The sequence below is a fragment of the Dendrobates tinctorius genome, unplaced genomic scaffold (genome assembly GCF_039654945.1).
Source record: "Dendrobates tinctorius isolate UK_male_01 unplaced genomic scaffold, ASM3965494v1 ptg000250l, whole genome shotgun sequence".
Lineage (NCBI taxonomy): Eukaryota > Metazoa > Chordata > Amphibia > Anura > Dendrobatidae > Dendrobates > Dendrobates tinctorius.
The window spans coordinates 11,615,699-11,637,286 of NW_027361917.1; the positions used below are offsets into that span (position 1 = coordinate 11,615,699).

General features: G+C 44.7%; 1 protein-coding gene across 3 annotated transcripts in view; it reads right to left on the reverse strand.

Annotated features, from left to right (window-relative positions):
- ABHD12 (abhydrolase domain containing 12, lysophospholipase) overlaps positions 1-21,588 on the reverse strand; it is a 91,879-nt gene that overhangs the window by 26,408 nt on the left and 43,883 nt on the right. For all 3 annotated transcript variants that reach the window (XM_073557478.1, XM_073557477.1, XM_073557479.1), the window contains exon 2: positions 1,146-1,270. In XM_073557478.1, coding sequence (XP_073413579.1) covers positions 1,146-1,270 — 125 coding nt within the window. The remainder of the gene's footprint in view (positions 1-1,145; positions 1,271-21,588) is intronic.

Consider the following 21,588-nt stretch of genomic DNA (forward strand, 5'->3'; position numbering starts at 1 on the left):
TGAATCCTGCATTGAGCAGGGGGTCTAACATGCTATGATTCTATGAACCGTACAAAAACATCATCAATTTCATCCAGAAAAATGGATTCACTAAAACTGTAATTTCTGACAATCTTCCTGATGACCATATTAATTTGGTTCTGTACCATATCTATGTAGTCATCTTGATTCTGTTACTGTTTCTATGTAGTAAAGGTACTGTCACACTAAGCGATATCGCTAGCAATATCGCTATAACTTGTGACGTTATAGCGATATTGCTAGCGATATCGCTGTGTGTGATACTTACCTACAACCCGCTCCCCCGCTGGTTACCGCTGATCGCGCGAGAACATTCAGGACTGTTTCTTGTCGTCAGCTTCCTGTGGAGAGACGAGCGACGCGTGGAGCCGGGCGGGAGGAAGCAGGATCGCCTCGTCTGACAGGTAAGTAGCGATCCCGGTCCCCAGCGATGTCGCTAGTGAGATCTGCCTGTGTGGCAGCTCACTAGCGACCACTTAGCGATGTACCAGCGATCCTGACCGCGTCATATCGCTGGTCAGGATCGCTGGTACATCGCTAAGTGTGACAGTACCTTAAGATAAGTAATTTTACTCTTTCTTTGCACACTTCGTGGCATTACCATATTTACATTGTAATCTTGCTCCTGTTACCATTTCTATGTCGTGAGCTTTGATATGTTACGGGTTCTATGTAGAAAGCTTCATTCTGTTACTGTATCTATGTAGTAAACCTCCTTCTGTTACTGTATCTATGTAGTAAACCTCCTGTTACTGTATGTAGTAAACCTCCTGTTACTGTATCTATGTAGTAAACCTCCTTCTGTTACTGTATCTATGTAGTAAGCTTCGTTCTGTGACTGCATGAATTCCTGGTTTTACTACTGTATCTATGTTGTCAACTTGGTTTTATTACTGTATCTATGTAGCAAGCTTGGTTCTGCACTAGAGATCGCATTGTCTGCATGCATTCTGGTGGACGCTATAAGCTTCGCACACGTTACATGTATGCTTCGCACACAAAACACATAACCCCTCTTTAGAAGGATTTATACTGACCCTGGCATTAGAATAAACCCACTGGACTACAGCCTCTGATATCAGCAGATACTGACCACCTGTAATAGTTCATCCCCGCACACTTACCTAAATTTAAAAAGACCAGCTGAGCTTGTATTGCAGGACATATCTTCACAAGGAATGGAATGGCTATATAGAGACCGACTAGTGCAAGTATGAACATTCGTAATCTGGACCACAAGCTATAACGCCTAGAAAGAAAAGAAAAAAATATATAAAATTCATCTAATTACAACTAATCACAGACTTCAGAAGGACTGGGAAAATCAGCACTTATTAGGTGAAGATTGTAAAAGGAACGCTTAACAACTCCATTACTTTTCCTTTTACAAATCTTAACCTTCATACCGAGGACTTTACTGCTACTTACATATTCGCTCATGGAGGATTTCCCCTATAAGCAGCCAATATGGCAGGACACAAGCTTGGAATGAGCCACGGCTACTTATTGTCGCTATTTTTAACTCCGTTATAAATGCTTCCATCGATGAATAAGTAACAGCGGTACATCTAAAGGACATTGCTGAATCCGCTGAATTGGATCCTGATCTTTTTTTGCTAATGTGAAAACAATTGTCGCTCTTAATCCTCTGCTGAAAAGTAGGACAAATCATTAAGAAGAAAAATCCTGGTATCGGCGCTCAGCATCTTTCCCTCACAACTTAAGACGGTACATGCCACTTCCCAGAACCCTCCTTACAAGGGGAAAATAAGGGAGCATCCAGAATCTGTACAATCATCAATAAAAATGCCGCTCCACGATTATCAGCTGGGGCAAACATTCCGGTGATCACCAAATGGCCAGAACCATCACGACAGGGCAGGGAAATTACCAGCCAGAGACGCAAAGAGAGAGGGGGAAACAGGAAAAGGAAGACCCTGACGATAGGGAGATGGTAACCTCTCAACACTTACCGAATGCTGAACCCTGCACTCCCTATTGCCCTAGACGGGTCCTTCCCCCCCGTGTGCAGTCACGTGTGGCTGACCCAGGGCTTTGCCATGGCTAGTGAGATGGGTAGTAAGACGCTGGTCTTACTACTTCCACAAGACAACAGTAACATTAATGGAAGACAACAGCTTCTCCTAGCAACACCTTCTCCAGAGAAGTCAGGCTCAGGATAGAAACTCTATTACTGGCATGGGAGGAAGCCAGTAATGGGTTTATATAATGAGGGGAGAGTAGTCCCAATGAGCAGCAGCCGAGACAAAAGCCAAATGGACTCAGCAGATTTAAACCAGGAGCTCTTAACCATAAGAAACAATAAACCTGCACCACTCATGTGAATGGCCGCGTAGACTCCAAAGAAAACTTGTGATCAGCTAATCTCTGTGATCGTCTAATCCCAGACGCACCAGAGGTCCCAGCAGGGTGCGGCACATTCCCGACAAGAACACTCGTTTGTTGGGAGGTTGGATGGGCAGCATAAAATCATTGCTCTTGGCAGAACATCGCCCGATGTAAATGGGAAATGGGATGTACTACAGATGATATGATACTTTATGGGGGCAATTCCCATGCTCCCATCTGTTCTCTTTGCAATGTGTGAACAGGCCAGTCATACATAGCAGATCAAAGAATCAAACCTGTCAGTATCAGCTTACCTCCTGGGTACAGGAACCTCACAACTTTACATAGGTAGTTTGGATTTCACTATGCTTGAGCATTTGTTTCTATTAAGGTTAACCCCAAATGTGCACCAGTTCCAGGTGTGCATCAGGCAGATGTCATCGGCTCCGCTCACCTCCCGATGTGGGGCATGCAGCCTCAGACAGAAAGAGTGAGAAGAGTAAATCAATCCAACCACCCGCATATTCAGCATGTAGCTGCTGTTTCTATGACCAACATCTGGGGGTCAACAACTGGGAAGGTTAGGATGTTTCCAAACATTCCAAGTGGTAGTCCGAGATATAAATTAGGTGTTTTTTCTGACATACACTTTCGTTAGATGTCACTGTAAAGGCATATAGCGGCATCACTCTCAAAAGCTCCCATGACATCTGTCTTTTCTGAAAGTCTCTATACGAGTACATCAGTCTCTACTATGTCATACAGGATTGAAAAATTATATACAGTGGGTGAAATAAGTATTGAACACATCACCAATTTTCTAAATAAATATACTTCTAAAGGTGCTATTGGCATGAAATACTCATCAGATGTTGGTAAGAACCCATCCAATCCTCACAGGCAAAAAAATTAAACCACAAATGTCCAAAAATTAAAGTTATATGTAATAATGAGCAATGACTAGGGATGAGCGAATATCTTCGGATAAGTGCTTATCCGAATAGCTACAGTGCTTACAGAATAGCTGCATCGGGAAGCCGGATACCTGGAGATCTCCCGATGATCAGCTGTTCAGCGCCGCAGCTGCATGTGTCGCGGCGGTGTGACAGTCACAACACATGCGTGGAGAGCCTGTTTGTTGGCTGGCCATATTGCTTAAGTTGGCCATCTTGTTTTATTCACTGCACCAATAGAAAAAGCAAGTCAACAGCAGCCGAGCAGTAGAAGGGATCTTGGTCAAATGTTTTCCCTATATGTAAATGTTAAGGGTCAAAAACACAATGCAAGTCACGTCTTAAGTTGTCTCACTGACCGGCTGACAGATATGAGAAACAGGATTATACAATACTAGCTATGAACCCGTTCTACGCCCAGGTGGCGAGCATTTTTATTGGTATATGGTCTCCCATCCTGGTATGTACTGCCCCCTCCTGTCCTGGTATGCATGGTACCCCTGATCCCTATCCTGGTATATATGGTACCCTCATCCCCCCAATCCTGGTATGCATGGCACCCCATGCCTCATCCTGGTATGCATGGTCCCCTCACCCTCTTATCCTGATATGCATGGTACCCCCTCATCCGTATCCTGGTATGCATGGTCCCCTCACCTCCCAATCCTGGTGTGCATGGTTTCTCACTCCCCAATCCTGGTATGCATGGTCCCCTCACCCCCCCAATCCTGGTATGCATGGTCCCCTCACCCCCCAATCCTGGTATGCATGGTCCCCTCACCCCCCAATCCTGGTATGCATGGTCCCCTCACCCCCCAATCCTGGTATGCATGGTCCCCTCACCCCCCAATCCTGGTATGCATGGTCCCCTCACCCCCCAATCCTGGTATGCATGGTCCCCTCACCCCCCAATCCTGGTATGCATGGTCCCCTCACCCCCCAATCCTGGTATGCATGGTCCTCTCACCCCCAATTCTGGTGTGCATGGTTTCTCACTCCTCAATCCTGGTATGGTATGGTCCCCTCACCCCCCAATATTGGTATGCATTGTCCCCTCACCCCCCAATCCTGGTATGTATTGTCGCCTCACCCCACCCAATCCTGGTATGCACGCTACCCCTCACCCCCAAATCCTGTATGCATCGTCCTCTCACCTCCTACCCTGGTATGCATGGTCCCCTCACCCCCCTATCATGGTATGCATGGTCCCCTCACCTCCCCTATCATGGCATGCATGGTCCCCTCACCCCCCTATCGTGGCATGCATGGTCCCCTCACCCCCCCTTTCGTGGTATGCATGGTCCCCTCACCCCCCCCTTTCGTGGTATGCATGGTCCCCTCACCCCCCCCTTTCGTGGTATGCATGGTCCCCTCACCCCCCTTTCATGGTATGCATGGTCCCCTCACACCCCCTTTCGTGGTATGCATGGTCCCCTCACCCCCCTATCTTAGTATGCATGGTCCCCTCACCCCCCTATCCTGGTATGCATGGTCCCCACCCCCCCACCACTTTCCCGGTATGCATGGTCCCCCTGACCCCTATTAAACTGCACACGTATAAAAAAAAATTATACTCACCTTTTTTTCCCGTGAACAGCGCTGGTCCCGTTCTGCTGGCGGCCGAGGGGAGGAGTCTGGCGTCGGAGTACGCACATGCCCATACCGCGCTGTCCGGCGCCATATTGCTGAAGACACACTGCAAATGTGTCTTCACGATTCCCACGCGCACTCTGGCCGAAGAGATGCGCCGCGGCAAAGCTCCTCCCAGTCAGGTAAGTATGGTGTCGGAGATAGCGGCATGCAGTGTGTACGCGTACCGCCATCTCCGGCGCCATACACACTCCTTTTACCGTATATTATAGATGGCTATTATGTAACGGATTGGAGAGAACATGAAAACATGGATCATAAGGTGTGAAATCACAGCCTTATACATCTAGATTAGCTTTCGGCTCTACGCATTCTGGAATAAGCAAATACAATAAATGCATGAATGAGTACATTAACACAAACGACAAACATGTAAGGCTTGAGTAATTTCTGGCACATGGCAACTGGTAAAAACCGCTCACGCCTCTTATTCTGTCAGCAGGTTTCTGCTATGTTATTCGAGAGGAGCATGATATAGGGGCAGAAAGCCTGATTCCAGCGATGTGTCACTTACTAGGCTGTGTGTTCCTATAAAATCAGTATTTTATCAGCAGGAGATTATCTCTAAAAGAACTAGTTGTCTAGTGTCATGTAGTCCTACTCTGCAGAATCCCGCCCCCAGCAATGATTGGTAGCTTTGTGTATACACTGACAAAGCTGCCAATCAGTGGTGTGGGCGGGGTAAAACAAGGCCCAGCATTTGAGCACTGTTAGATCTGCAGCACAGAAAAAAGGGATTGTATCAAAATCACAGCATGCAGGCCAGCAAATGATAGGGTCTCAGTCCCTACATCATGCTGCTCTCAGATTACGTACCAAAGCACCTGGTGACAGTTTCCTTTAAATACATTTAATACAGCTTACTCCAGCACTAAAACAAAGGGGATGCCTGTCAGAGCGCCATCGCCTGCACGTTGGAGCACATGACACGGTGAACTGGTTTATTTTCTCATTTTCTTACTCCAGAACACCTTAATCAATTGGCCCTAATTTTTCTACCAAGATGAAAATTGGTTGTGTCCAACAAGTACATGTAGTATACGGAATATTTATAAATAGATCTACTTTGTGGAAACATTGGCATATATACCCAGAAAATGGAGCTTAGCCTTAGCTAGAGAAAATTAATAAATTAAATTAAAAAATCTTTAGGATTCTCTGACTATAGGTCTTTTCATATGTACACCAGAAGCATCCAGAATTTAAAGAGAATCTGTCACCCCATTTTTAGCCCTATCAGCTGCTGGCACCGCCATCAGGGGCTTATCTACAGCATTCTGTAATGCTGTAGATAAGCCCCCGATGAAACCTGAAATCTAAGAAAAACGAGTTAAGGGCCTTTCCCACACAGCGAGATCGCTAAAGCGTCACCGATTTTGTGACGCAACAGCAATCTCGCTTTGTGTGACATGTACCTGTGACCGGCCCCCCCGCTGAATATCGCTGATCGTGCTCGAATGGCCTGGGCCATTTTTTCGTCGTTGGAGTCCCGCTGGCCGGCATGCATCACTGTGTTCGGCGCCGACTACAACTCATGGATGCAGGCGGAAGTTGTCAGAATCACTGCGGTGTGACAGGTAACAGCGACCCCCGATGGATCGCTGTATCGCTGCTGCGTCGCTGGAGAGATCTGCCTGTTTGGCAGCTCACCAGCGACCATTTAGCGATGCACCAGCGATCCTGACCAGGTCGTATCGTTGTCGGGATCGCTGGTGCATCGCTAAATGTAACGGGACCCTTAGATTATACTCACCCGGGGGTCTGATCCGATGGGTGTTGCAGTCCGGTCCGGCGCCTCCCATCTTCTAGCGATGACGTCCCCCTTCTTACTTCTGCCGTGGCTCCTGCGCAGGCGTACTTTATCTGCCCTATTGAGGGCTTAGTAAAGTACTGCAGTGCACAGGACCTCTCTGACATTTCCCGGCGCCTGCGCACTGCAGTACTTTACTCTGCCCTCAACAGGGCAGATAAAGTACGCTTGTGCAGGAGCCAAGGGAGAAGTAAGAAAGGGGACGTCATCGCATGAAGATGGGAGGTGCCGGACCGGCCCGCAACACCCAACGCACCTGCCCCACGGTGAGGATAATCTAACTTGCTTTTATCATCTTTCAGGTTACATCGGGGGCTTATCTACAGCATTACAGAATGCTGTAGATAAGCCCCTGATGGCGGTGGCCGCAGCTTATAGGCCAAAAATGGGGTGACAGATTCCCTTTAAAGGAGGAGAGCACCGCTCCCTAAATCCTGGCTTCCTGCTGCAAGGGAGGAAAGCACTCCCATTGACTATTTGGACCAGCGGCATGGCTGATGGCTGGACATCTCGCCTGAACTGTGCGGTCGCACCTGTTGCAAGCAGAGGCAACTTTGTCGGTGAGGCATGGGAGTAGCACAGTGGGAAAAGAAGCTGCCCAAATCCAGCCAGATTCAGAACAGCAATTGCAAGCAGGGAGGTTTTATAAGAGAGTAAATTGCAAAGTTGCTTGTTTTCACAAACACTTTTGCAGCATTAAAGTGCTTGTGTCAACAATTGCAATCTCTAGCACGGTTCCATCTCAACAGCCAACCAAGACCTGCTCATAGTCAGCGGTGATGCATTTGGAGAGGGACCATGTACGTTCGGTTCTAGGTAACACTGCAGACATAAGGTTTGTATCGTTCCAGTACAGTATACCATCATTGCTGGATATAAAGAAGCCATCGGGTTTTAGTGGTCATTAAATTGTACACAAGTGCGCTTATTCCAGGAGTGGATTCATTACACTATCAATATGTAGATCTGTTGGCTGCGAGACGTGTCCAGATGGCAAAGGCAACGTCCCTGCATATTGTAACTGTGAGTACGTGGCATCACAGCAATGAGCTATTACAGCTCTGGATACATACTACTGCTCAATAAATACACAATTCCTTAAGGCTGTGTGCACACGATGCAGAATTACTGCGGATCCGCAGTGTGATTTACAGTAGCATGTAAATCAATGGAAAAAAATGCTGTGCAGACGCTGTGGATTTTTCCGCGCGGTTTTCCTGCGGTACAAAATCCGCAGCATGTCACTTCTTTTGTGCGGTTTTCCACCTCCCCAGTCTCCAAATCCGCAGGGGGAAAACCGCAGTGGAAAACCGCACAAAAACCGCAAGAAAACCGCATTAAAAATGGAAGAAATCCGCAGGAAAAATGCAGGTCATTTGACCTGCGGATTTCTTCAATTCTGCACGGAAAAATCCGCAGGGCAAAAAAGTATGTGTGCACTCAGCCTTATGCTTCCCATGAAAACATGTTACGTGATGTCCGCACACAACATAAGGGCTCCTCATAGGCAATTCTGCCCCAAGGACCAGCTGACCCCAATTCTAAGCCAAGAGCAACAACCTTAGGAGTCATTTGTGTGATAGTAGCCACAAGACCAAGTCCGATATCCACATCATTTATTGCTTCCCTTTAATCACCAGTAGGAAGCACCGGCCACCAGGATCTAAGGCATGCAATATGCAATGAGGCTGTATGAAACAGCGCGGACATGGTAGCCATGGCCATAGCAACAATTTACTTACAACCAGCCAAATTCCACCTCGCCTTAATGAGCAGTGGCCTAGAAGCAAAATCCCGAAGTGAAACATGAGAACAAGTGAAAGAGGAGAGAGCACAAGATACGAGAAACGATAAGTCAGCAATTCTGCAGCAAGCCTGTCATTTTCTGCAATAGTCAAATCCTAGAATAACCGCTCCTGACAAAGGCCAGAAGAGGCTGAATACAAGGGGATCAGCTAGAAGTGATGGCCGTCCCAGACAGATGTCCTTGTGTCATCTATGTGTGGACACATCTGACCAAGGTGTCCCAATCTCACCAGGGCAGCCATGGCTTTAGGTTACAATGAAACAGGTACCTGGGGGAAAACTGACTGCACAAAGGAAGCACGGAATATTTGTCTTCATGGGTAGAGCTCAAACATTGCTGTGTATGCGAGGGTCACTCGGAAGAGGGCCACACGTTACACTGAGGTCTGTCAAATCCACTGATCTCACATTGAATGTTTATTAGGTGCCTGATTCATGTATTCTGAAATAAGGTTAAACAAACATTAACATATATGTATACATGAATGCTTCACCACTGAAAACAGAGGTAATGATTAATAAAAGGGAACATGGCAGTATGGTTTCTATATGTGGAAGTAGTGGCATGGCAGTGTAGGCGTGCTTCACCCCAACAAAACACTTATTTTTGTAAAAAGAGATCTGATATGTCAGTCATGAGTAATGTAACATAGAAGCCATAAGCAAGTTAGGCTGGAAGTGCACAGGGGTGTGAATGCATTAGGAAGCAACAGCAGTCCAAGTGCATTTACACGCCCACAGTGCACTTGTTGGTGCAAATCAATTTGGAAGAGCCAGTCCATCAGCCACGTCAAGAACTGTGGCGGCTGAACGGGAGCCCTATGAGCCACGTCTACTTTTCATTAGCTGGCCTGGCATGAGGTTGTAATTAGGGCTCCCATCTGATGACCACAGATTACTGACATGGCCAAAGGACCGTGCCCCATGAATAGATTCGCGCCAACTATTTCCGACTATTTATATTGGGCGGCCAGCATTTGTAAAGCCGCACCACTACTTCTGTATGTAAAACGAATCTGTCAGCCCCCCCCCTTTTTTTTAGTGACCCAGGAGGTTAGGCCCACTTTGCACGTTGGCGATCATTCCCTTTCTGCTATTGTTATATGGCTGGTTTATTTTGTATTGTTGCTACCTCTTAAAAACATGTTGAGATAAGAGTTTGTGTCCCACATACCTTCCCTGTGTGATGATACCTTTTCTACTATAACCACATTCACTTCCTATTTGCATATGGTGTTTGCCTTTGTATTCAGATTTTTTTCCTTCATATTTTGCATGTACACCACAGATTTTCATTATGGGTATGTCAGATAAGTTACATTTTAATGCCAGGCTTTTCTTACGAGTACTATATACCATATATTGCTGCATTACTAGGGATGGGCAGACCAATGGAAGTTTGGGTCCTGGTACCTGACCCAAACTCTTTAGAAAGTTTGGTTCGGGTAACAGAACAGAACAGGCACTTCCATCAGAACCCAAACCCCTTTGAAAATAATGGATACTGCCAAGAAAAGAAAAATAAATTCTTACTCTGAACCGGAGTTCAGCAGAAAGTCAGTGTTCGGCATTCAGGCAATGACTGTCCCGTATGAACGCTGAAAATTTCTGTTTGGGTTCTATGCATTAGGCTAATAAAGTCCGTGGAGCCTCATTTAAGAGTCTCAAACACGGGACTAGCCAGATCTTCCTCCAGGGAAGGACCCAGCCAAGGGGTGGCTCCTTTCGGAAACCACCATTACCACCATATTAAGTGGCCCTTTAAGTCAATATCCAGCTCTTTACGAGTTTACAGATATGACAAGGGAAATACCAAGGCCAGGTATCCATCCACAGACAGCTGTTTCGGGGTGTTGCCCCTCATCAGTGTGAAAGCAGCACAATACATACATACACCCCCCAACACTTCACACCATTACAGCTGCTGATTGGACAGGCTGCTCCCATCAGTATTTGTAAAATAAAGGATCAGTATTTGTGTCATTAGAGACACAGTGCTCACACATACACTGCACCAAATCTGCTGCTGTGTGAAGACATCAGCGACACAGAGCTGTCTCATTCACACAATAGAGGCTTTGTCACACAGCAGATTACATCAGTGACTGCCATCCCCTGTGCAGATTAGAATACAGGACGATTTTCCCTCCTCCTCACTGGTTTCACTTTCCATAGATATACAGTGCCTACAAGTAGTATTCAACCCCCTGCAGATTTAGCAGGTTTGATAAGATGCAAATAAGTTAGAACCTTCAAACTTCACATAAGAGCAGGATTTATTAACAGATGCATAAATCTTACAAACCAAAAAGTTATATTGCTCAGTTAAATTTTAATAAATTTTAAACATAAAAGTGTGGGTCAATTATTATTCAACCCCTAGGTTAAATATTTTGTGGAATAACCCTTGTTTGCAATTACAGCTAATAATCGTCTTTTATAAGACCTGATCAGGCCGGCACAGGTCTCTGGAGTTATCTTGGCCCACTCCTCCATGCAGATCTTCTCCAAGTTATCTAGGTTCTTTGGGTGTCTCATGTGGACTTTAATCTTGAGCTCCTTCCACAAGTTTTCAATTGGGTTAAGGTCAGGAGACTGACTAGGCCACTCCAACACCTTGATTTTTTGCCTTTTGAGCCAGGCCTTGGTTTTCTTGGCTGTGTACTTTGGGTTGTTGTCTTGTTGGAAGATGAAATGACGACCCATCTTAAGATCCTTGATGGAGGAGCGGAGGTTCTTGGCCAAAATCTCCAGGTAGGCCGTGCTATCCATCTTCCCATGGATGCGGACCAGATGGCCAGGCCCCTTGGCTGAGAAACAGCCCCACAGCATGATGCTGCCACCACCATGCTTGACTGTAGGGATGGTATTCTTGGGGTCGTATGCAGTGCCATCCAGTCTCCAAACGTCACGTGTGTGGTTGGCACCAAAGAACTCGATCTTGGTCTCATCAGACCAGAGAACCTTGAACCAGCCTGTCTCAGAGTCCTCCAAGTGATCATGAGCAAACTGTAGACGAGCCTTGACATGACGCTTTGAAAGTAAAGGTACCTTACGAGCTCGTCTGGAACGGAGACCATTGCGGTGGAGTATGTTACTTATGGTATTGACTGAAACCAATGTCCCCACTGCCATGAGATCTTCCCGGAGCTCCTTCCTTGTTGTCCTTGGGTTAGCCTTGACTCTTCGGACAAGCCTGGCCTCGGCACGGGAGGAAACTTTCAAAGGCTGTCCAGGCCGTGGAAGGCTAACAGTAGTTCCATAAGCCTTCCACTTCCGGATGATGCTCCCAACAGTGGAGAGAGGTAGGCCCAACTCCTTGGAAAGGGTTTTGTACCCCTTGCCAGCCTTGTGACCCTCCACGATCTTGTCTCTGATGGCCTTGGAATGCTCCTTTGTCTTTCCCATGTTGACCATGTATGAGTGCTGTTCACAAGTTTGGGGAGGGTCTTAAATAGTCAGAAAAGGCTGGAAAAAGAGATAATTAATCCAAACATGTGAAGCTCATTGTTCTTTGTGCCTGAAATACTTCTTAATACTTTAGGGGAACCAAACAGAATTCTGGTGGTTTGAGGGGTTGAATAATAAATGACCCTCTGAATAAACTTTTCACAATTTAAAAAAAAATTAAACAAAGAAATAACATTCTTTTTTGCTGCAGTGCATTTCACACTTCCAGGCTGATCTACAGTCCAAATGTCACAATGCCAAGTTAATTCCGAATGTGTAAACCTGCTAAATCTGCAGGGGGTTGAATACTACTTGTAGGCACTGTAGATAACTGTGTGTGTCTGGGGGAGGAGCAGCTACTCTCTGCACTGAGGCTGCTGGAGGGGAAGAACTCCTTACTGTGTGATGAGGGCTGCTTCATGTGGACGGGGAGGGCCTGTAGCTATGGAGGGTGGGGTTGTAGCTATAGAGGGCATGTTTGGAGCAGAATAGGAGGTTACGACTAGTTCTCATTTCAATGCCATAACACCCCCCCTTTGGACGTTCTGGTCAGAATATCTAGAAAACCGTGCAAACTAGTGACAGAAAGTAAATTACTTATTGTTAGAATTCTGCAGCCCCGATATGTACTGAGATTATGTGAAAAGCCCGGACAACCCCTTTAAGTTCAAGCAAGTTTGCTGGCCAATCAAGCACAGTGATACTGTTGTTTGTAAACCAGGTATTGGTACTTTTGGCAATGTGGACAGGTGCCAAGTCCTGCTGGAGAATGAAATTTCCATCTCCAAAAAGTTTGTCGGCAGTGGGGAGCATGAAGTGCACTAACATTTCCTGGTTGACAGCTGCGCTGACTTTGGTCTTGATAAAACACAGTGGACCTACACCAGCAGATGACATGGCTCCCCAAACCAGCACTGATTGTGGAAACATCACACTAGACCTCAAGCAGCTTGGATTGTGGCCTCTGCACTCTTCCTCCCCACTCTGGGACCTTGATTTCCAAATTAAATGCAAAATTTACTTGCATCTGAAAACAGCACCTTGGACCACTGAGCAACAGTCCAGTTCTGTTTCTCCTTGGCCCAGGTAAGAAGCTTCTGGCATTGTCTATTGGTCATGAGTGGCTTGACACAAGGAATGCGACACTTGTAGCCCATGTCCTGGATACGTCTGTGTGTGGTGACTCTTGAAGCAATGACTCCAGCCTACTGAAACAGACTAAAGGGCCTGTCACACTAAGTGATATCGCTAGCAATATCGCTATAACGTCACTGGTTTTTGTGACGTTATAGCAATATTGCTAGCGATATCGCTATGTGTGATACTTACCTCCGACCGCTCCCCTGCTGGTTATCGCTGATCGCGCGAGAACGTCCTGGACTGTTTCTCGTCGTCAGCTTCCTGCTGTGGAGACGAGCGACGCGTAGACGCGGGCGGGAGGACGTCAGGATCGCCTAGTGTGACAGGTAAGTAGCGACTCCCGACCCCTGCGATGTCGCTGGCGAGATCTGCCTGTGTGGCAGCTCACTAGCGACCACTTAGCGATGTACCAGCGATCCTGACCGCGTCATATCGCTGGTCGGGATCGCTGGTACATCGCTAAGTGTGACAGTACCTTAAGGGAATTTTTAAACGCTTAGGAATCCTTTGCAGGTATTTTTTGTTAATTATTCTAATTTACTGGTTTTATGACTTTTGAGTTTTCATTTTTTAATTGACGCAGCTGTAGAGTAGTTTTGAATGACAGCATTCATTTTACCATATAGCTACTGAAATTAAAAGGGGAAAAAACATTATTGAAAATATGGAAAAAAAGCAAACAAAAAACAAGCACAAACGCAATTCTTCCATTGAGTTTTTGTTTTTTCCATGCTCAGTGTACAGTAAGAATGACCAGGCATTACGATTCTCCAGATCAGTAGGATTATGACGATAGTAAAGTTGCAGAGTCTCCCCCCCCCGAGATGCACAACTATTATTTCATTGCTGGAGCTATGCGAGGGCTTGTTTTTCGCTGCTACTTTTAGCAATACAATTTGGGGGTACATGTCATGTTTTGAATGCTTTTTACTACATTTTCAGTCAATGCTGAGTTTTGATTTTTTTTTTTTTTTTATGGCATTTACCGTACAAGTTTATTTTAGATTTTGATAACTTATACTCTTAGGATACGTGCACACGTGTGGAATTCCCGCGACCTATAATCCGAAAAATATGGCATTTTCTTTATTACCTTTTAATTGAAAAATTAAATTAATATAGTAATATTAATAAAGTACATACAGTATATATTGTCCAGGACTTTTGTCTTTTCTTCTGATGGGGTAAGAGCAGGGACTTAAATCTACAATCACCTGATCATTTGTTGTATATACAAGATATTGAAAGAGATTGGGCTGTATCACAGGAATACCACGATGGCAGAGAGGTGGTCTTCTGTAGGCTCCCCGGATGCCCTGGCAATCAGTCAGCATTTGACGATGGGTGCTTCAAATGGCAAGCCACCACAACTACGCCACTTACATGCCATGGGCATAGATTTACAGCAACATTTAAGCGGTTAAACTGCAGTAATTGGCGCTAGATTTAGTCACTGCTGTGAGAGGCAAATGCTGGCTGTTTATCACAGCTGGCATCTGTCCTGTGCACAACAGGCTCCGCTCCTGAGCCCATGCCATACAACAGCAGCCAACGTTCATCCTCTCACTTTGTAAATGGGTTAATTATTGAAAATGGTAATGGGCGAGACTGTTAACAGCCAATAAGGTCATCTGAATTTGTAAACAATTTAAGAGGCAGGAACATAAAACTTTTACCATCACATCTCCGCAGGATGGGAGATAAGTTGGTCATAGTCTGGCCCAGTTCTGGAGATCAGTGAGGATCCCGGGTGATCAAGGTAATCTTTCAGATTGTAAGTCACATTTACAGTGAAGCCACTGCAAGATGACCACCTGAAGTTCCATTGAAAATTGCTCTAATAGAGAAGTGTTCCTTCCATCAGGCTAGCCAATTGCAGAGGTGATGATGGAACGTAAAATCTGGCCTTGAGGAGAGGTTTTATTGTACATATAAACGGTATAATCTGTACAATAGTGTCAAATGTGGGCAAATCCTTTAATCAGGTGTGACCGGGCCATGTGCTTCTCAACCTCCTCCGACTCCAGCCTGAGGTCAGGACATAAGCTGTGCTCTTTAAAAGTAATTCTGAAGACTCCCAAGTGTTTTGCTTTCTTGGTAAAAAAAAAAAAGGAGACTTGTTATCATTTTGTGAGTCATTCTTAGAAACACACAAATGACAAGGTTACAAGGACAGATGTATATACTGCACCAGACAAAACACAACTAGGATTAGAAAGACAGCGCCACAACTGTCAATGGGCTGTGACTGGTATTACAGTTAAACTCCACTGAAGTGAATGAGACTGCACTTAAAATACCTCACACAGCCTGAGGACAGGTGTGGCACTGTTTATACCGCAGACATAAGTTAATTAATTTGCAGGACCATGGTGCAGAGACCAAGTCAGTGGTGTTTGGTCACTAGAAGGGAGCCCTGAAAACTGGCACCTACTTGTGGGAATCCTCAGTGCCTTCTCCAATGTTTAGACCCGGCACAAAGTCAACAAGGTCCTGTGAACACAACTTATGACCTAACCGCATGATCGGTGGTGGTCTGACAGCTCAGACACTCTCCAATAGACAAGATGGGGAGTAATCACCCCACAGGGAACTTTGGTCATGGCTAGAACGGAGTGGGCAGTGTGCACACTCCCCCGCCGCTTTATTCTCTCATGATGCTGCTGGAATAAGGCAAGTGCAGAGCTCAGTAGCCCCAAAGGAAAATGTGCGGCTTCTTGTGCTATAAAGTTGTGAACAGGATTAAAGATAAAGACCATTTTTCAATTTGGACAAAATTTACAAGCACCATTATGATAGAATTTCGGAGCAAGACAAAAAGAAAAAAAAATTATATTATAATATATATATATATATATATATATATATATATATATATATATATATATATATATATATATATATAAATACACACACACACACAGTCATATGTTAAAGTTTGGGCACCCCTATTAATATTAAACTTTTTTCTTTATAACAATTTTGGTTTTTGCAACAGCTATTTCAGTTTCATATATCTAATAACTGATGGAATCAGTTATATTTCTGGATTCAAATGAGGTTTATTGTACTAACAGAAAATGTGCAATCTGCATTTAAACAAAATTTGACCGGTGCAAAAGTATGGGCACCCTTATTTTCTTGATTTGAACACTCCTAACTACTTTTTACTGACTTCCTGAAGCACTAAATTGGTTTTGTAACCTCATTGAGCTTTGAACTTCATAGCCAGGTGTATCAAATCATGAGAAAAGGTATTTAAGGTGGCCACTTGCAAGTAGTTCTCCTATTTGATTCTCCTATGAAGAGTGGCATCATGGGCTCCTCACAACAACTCTCAAATGATCTGAAAACAAAGATTATTCAACATAGCTTTTCAGGGGAAGGATACAAAAAGTTTTCTCAGAGATTTAACCTGTCAGTTTCCACTGTGAGGAACATAGTAAGGAAATGGAAGAACACAGGTACAGTTCTTGTTAAGCACAGAAGTGGCAGGCCAAGAAAAATATCAGAAAGGCAGAGAAGAAGAATTGTGAGAACAGTCAAGGACAATCCACATACCACCTCCAAAGACCTCCAGCATCATCTTGCTGCAGATGGTATCACTGTGCATCGGTCAACAATACAGCGCACTTTGCACAAGTAGAAGCTGTATGGGAGAGTGATGCGAAAGAAGCCGTTTCTGCAAGCACGCCACAAACAGTGTCGCCTGAGGTATGCAAAAGCACATTTGGACAAGCCAGTTACATTTTGGAAGAAGGGCCTGTGGACTGATGAAGCAAAGATTGAGTTGTTTGGTCATACAAAAAGGCGCCATGCATGGAGGCTAAAAAGCACTGCATTCCAAGTAAAACACTTGCTACCCACAGTAAAATTTGGTGGAGGTTCCATCATGCTTTGGGGCTGTGTGGCCAATGCCGGCACCGGGAATCTTGTTAAAGTTGAGGGTCGCATGGATTCAACTCAGTATCAGCATATTCTTGACAATAATGTGCAAGAATCAGTGACGAAGTTGAAGTTATGCAGGGGATGGATATTTCAGCAAGACAATGATCCAAAACACCGCTCCAAATCTACTCAGGCATTCATGCAGAGGAACAATTACAATGTTCTGGAATGGCCATCCCAGTCCCCAGACCTGAATATCATTGAACATCTGTGGGATGATTTGAAGCGGGCTGTCCATGCTCGGCGACCATCAAACTTAACTGAACTGGAATTGTTTTGTAAGCAGGAATGGTCACAAATACCTTCATCCAGGATCCAGGAACTCATTAATAGCTACAGGAAGCGACTAGAGTCTGTTATTTTTGCAAAAGGAGGATCTGCAAAATATTAATGTCACTTTTATGTTGAGGTGCCCATACTTTTGCACCGGTCAAATTTTGTTTAAATGCAGATTGCACATTTTCTGTTAGTACAATAAACCTCATTTGAATCCAGAAATATAACCGAGTCCATCAATTATTAGATATATGAAACTGAAATAGCTGTTGCAAAAACCAAAATTGTTATAAAGAAAAAAAGGTTAACATTAATAGGGGTGCCCAAACTTTAACATATGACTGTATATATATATGTATATATATATATATATATATATATATATATATATATATATATATATATATATATATATACACATATACATACACATATACATACATACACACACACACACACACACACATACCACCAACTCCTTCCCTCCCCCCAACAAATTATCATTAGGCCCTTTATTTCAAGGGATATTTGACTTGCCGCACTTTAAGGCTAAGTTCACACGTAGAGGAATTCCCGCGGAAGTTACCACGAGAATTCCGGAATTCCATTCCGTGGGAAAATCGCATTTTAAATTCCCGCGATTTTCCCGCGGAAAAAAAAATAGCGATTTGAATTTTGCAAGCGTAATTAGCTTGCAGAATGCTAGCGTTTTCCAAGCAATCTATAGCATCGCTTGGAGAACTGATTGACAGGTTGGTCACACTCGTCAAACATAGTGTTTGACTAGTGTGACCGACTTTTTACTATTGAGGCTGCCTATGCGGCATCATTAGTAAAAAGATCTAATGTTAAAAATAATAAAAAAAATAAAATCGGGTTATATTCACCTTCCGATGTCCCGCGCAGCGTCCCCAGGCCTCCGCGATGCTCCGGCAGGTCCCGTTCCCAGTGATGCATTGCGGAAATGACCTTTGATGACGTCACGGTCTCGCGAGATTGCTACAGTATCGTGAGACAGCGACGTCAGTAAAGGTCATTATCGCAATGCATTACTGGGAATGGAAGCTGCCGCGTGTATCGCTGAAGCCTGGGGACGCTGCGCGGGATGTCGGAAGGTGAATATAACCCGTTTTTTTTATTTTAATTCTAATTTTTACAGGGATATGGTACCCACAGCCCAGAGGACAGTCTCCTCTCCTCCGGACCGTGGGTACCATCCGCAAATGTTCTGCTTACTTTTCGCATGGTGGGCACAGCCGAATGCAGAAAGTAAGCAGAACAATGCATTCCTATGTGGGCGGAATTGCCGCGATTCCGCAAAATAATGAGCATGCTGCGGATTTTTCCACGATGCGATTCCGCTGCGGGAAAATCCGCAGCATTAGCACAGCATTGCAGAATCCCATAGGATTGCATGGGATGTTTTTTTTGCGTTTTCGCGGCAAAATTGCAGCGAAAAAAAACGCAACATGTGAACGCAGCCTAAGAGTTCTTTGACTTGCAGAATTTTGAACTGCTTGTAAAAATAGGAAATAAATTGCAGACTTGCTTATCAAAAAGACTCTCATATCTTAAGATGGGGATTATGTACTTTGCATAGGTCACCGGATACCCCTGTATTCTACCAGAGGTCTCCTCTCCTAATTACGGAATTCAGCGCTGTAAAGAACTTTTTGATAGACCTTTTGATATCCAAATAGCTTTAGCACCACAGCGTTCCTCCGACACTGCTTGCCAAAAAATCAGAGAATGTCTAGTTCAGTCTGCAGGCGCAGCAATGTTGCTGGTCTGAACTGTCAATCAGGCGCTAACTCTCCTCTAGCAAACTGAAAAAGAGGTGGCACAAGCGTAGTGGACGTCTGCTCAGTAATTGGAGTTTTCTAGTGATTTCACGTGTTCATAAAACAGAGTTTTTATTAAAACTGCAACAAGCAACCCAGCAAAAGACAGTACACTGGATTCATAGTCTCCGCTCCTAGATCATACTACTACACTCTCATAACATAGCAAGAAAATGTGGACAGATTCCCTTTACGAAGCTTATCTTGCTATATGCAGCAGTAATAGTAGGATGCTGTCAACGCTTTATAATCTTGTGCGACTTGAGAAGAAACAGGTGCGGTATTTGTTTGCTGTCTTCCTAGATAGCTAGAGTAACAATACGATTGTTTCCAGGACGTCTTTGCGAGTTCAATCCTGTCGGCACAAAGAATACACTTCGTTGCAGCAATGGGAACCCACTAGATGAGAGCAAAATCCCAAAGCAGGCAGATATTGCAGGAGACAGATCCTTCCATCAGTGGTATACATCAGACGATGCTGCCAGAGTAGGTTCATGCCCCAGCATGATTTTACAGGATTTTTGGGGTATGCTTGAAATATAAGCCCTACACCAAAAATAAGCCGTAGCTACAGTCAGGCCGGCATTGGGGGTAGTGGGAGCCAAACTAAGCAACTGCCCAGGGCCCCCAGTGGTTCCGAGGTTAAGGCTACTTCACTTTTGGTGACTTCACTGAGGGCTTTTTACTGCAGGAGTCTAGAGGAGCTGAAGAGGAGACAAGCTGCTATGTAATGTATTTGCAATGTGTGTAAAAACTTATATATGTGCAGTATGTGCGTGTGTGTGTATGAATACATTATACACGTGTATGTGTCAGCTGCTCACAGAGGTAGACTCAGGAATGTTTCTCATTTGATTCTTCTACTGGTTAATTAAAAAGTTACGGCATAAAAAAGTGCAAAGTTCAGCAAAATAAACATGGCCTTTCTGGCATAACAGGTATACAAAAGTAATAACATATAGCACAGGCTATGTGGCTGTGGGGATCCGCCCGCACATGGAAAACAACAGTGTTCAGCTCTAGTGATGAGTGAGTATACTCGTTGCTCGGGTGGCCTCCGAGTATTTTGGTGTGCTCGGAGGTTTAGTTTCTGTCGCTGCAGCTGCATGATTTGCAGCTACTTGACAGCCTAAATACATGTGGGGAATCCCCTGCCACACAGGCAGATCTCACCAGCGACATCGCAGAGGTCGGGGGTCGTTACTTACCTGTCAGACGAGGCGATCCTGACGTCCTCCCGCCCGCGTCGGCGCCACAGGAAGCCCAGCAGGAAGCTGACGACGAGAAATGGCTCAGGACGTTCTCGCGCGATCAGCGATAACCAGTGGGGGAGCCGGTCGGAGGTAAGTGTCACATGTAGCGATATCGCTGCTACGTCACAAAATCAGTGACGCTTTAGCGATATCGCTATGTGTGAAGCCCCCTTAACTCTATATAGTATCGGCATTACGGCACACACATACTTTTTTTTTTGTCACAGCACAGTAGCACTTTTTAAGTGTTTCTTTTTATTTTATTGATTTAATATAGCATTTGTATTCTTTGCACTTTATTGTCATAGCACATTAGCACTTTAGTGTTGACCAAATCTAGTGACAATATTTTATTTATTACCTCACACATTGCATATAAAAAAAATAAATATTTGGGTTGTTATGCACTCAATATTTGTGTTATTTAGGGTGTGTGCACACGCTGCGGATTCTGCTGCGGGTCCGCAGCGGTTTTGGTCCTGCGGATCCACAGCAGTTTCTGCTACGGTGTACAGTACCATTATAATCAATGGAAATAGAAATCCGCAGTGCACACGGTGCAGAATTTTCCGCGCGGACTTACTACGGTTTCAAAGCCGCAGCATGTCAATTCTTTGTGCGGATTCCGCTGCGGTTCGGCACCTTCTCCATGGCAGGTGTCAAACCGCAGAAAATCTGGAAATAAACCACAGGTCTTTTGATCTGCAGTTTTACACAAATCCGCGTGGAAAATTCCGCAGGACAATCCGCAGCGTGTGCACACAGCCTTATATAGTGTTGTCCCCTTTTTGCAGATGATTGTCACTTTGATATATATTTAATATATACATTATTTATGTGATACTAATATTGGACTACGACAAAGCAAAGTCCACCAATAACGTGAGCAATCCAGGATGCTGTTAAAAAATTTTTTCTTTTTATTCATAAATCCATTAAAATGCAATGGTCCAAGCAGTTCAAAACAGCAATAACGCAGGAAAGTCGTGCAGATAGGACTACTCGTTTCAGCGGTAGAACCCGCCTTCTTCACGGTCCAGAATCTAATATTGGACTGGTTTTCATTTGTTAGCATGGTATTTTGATATATA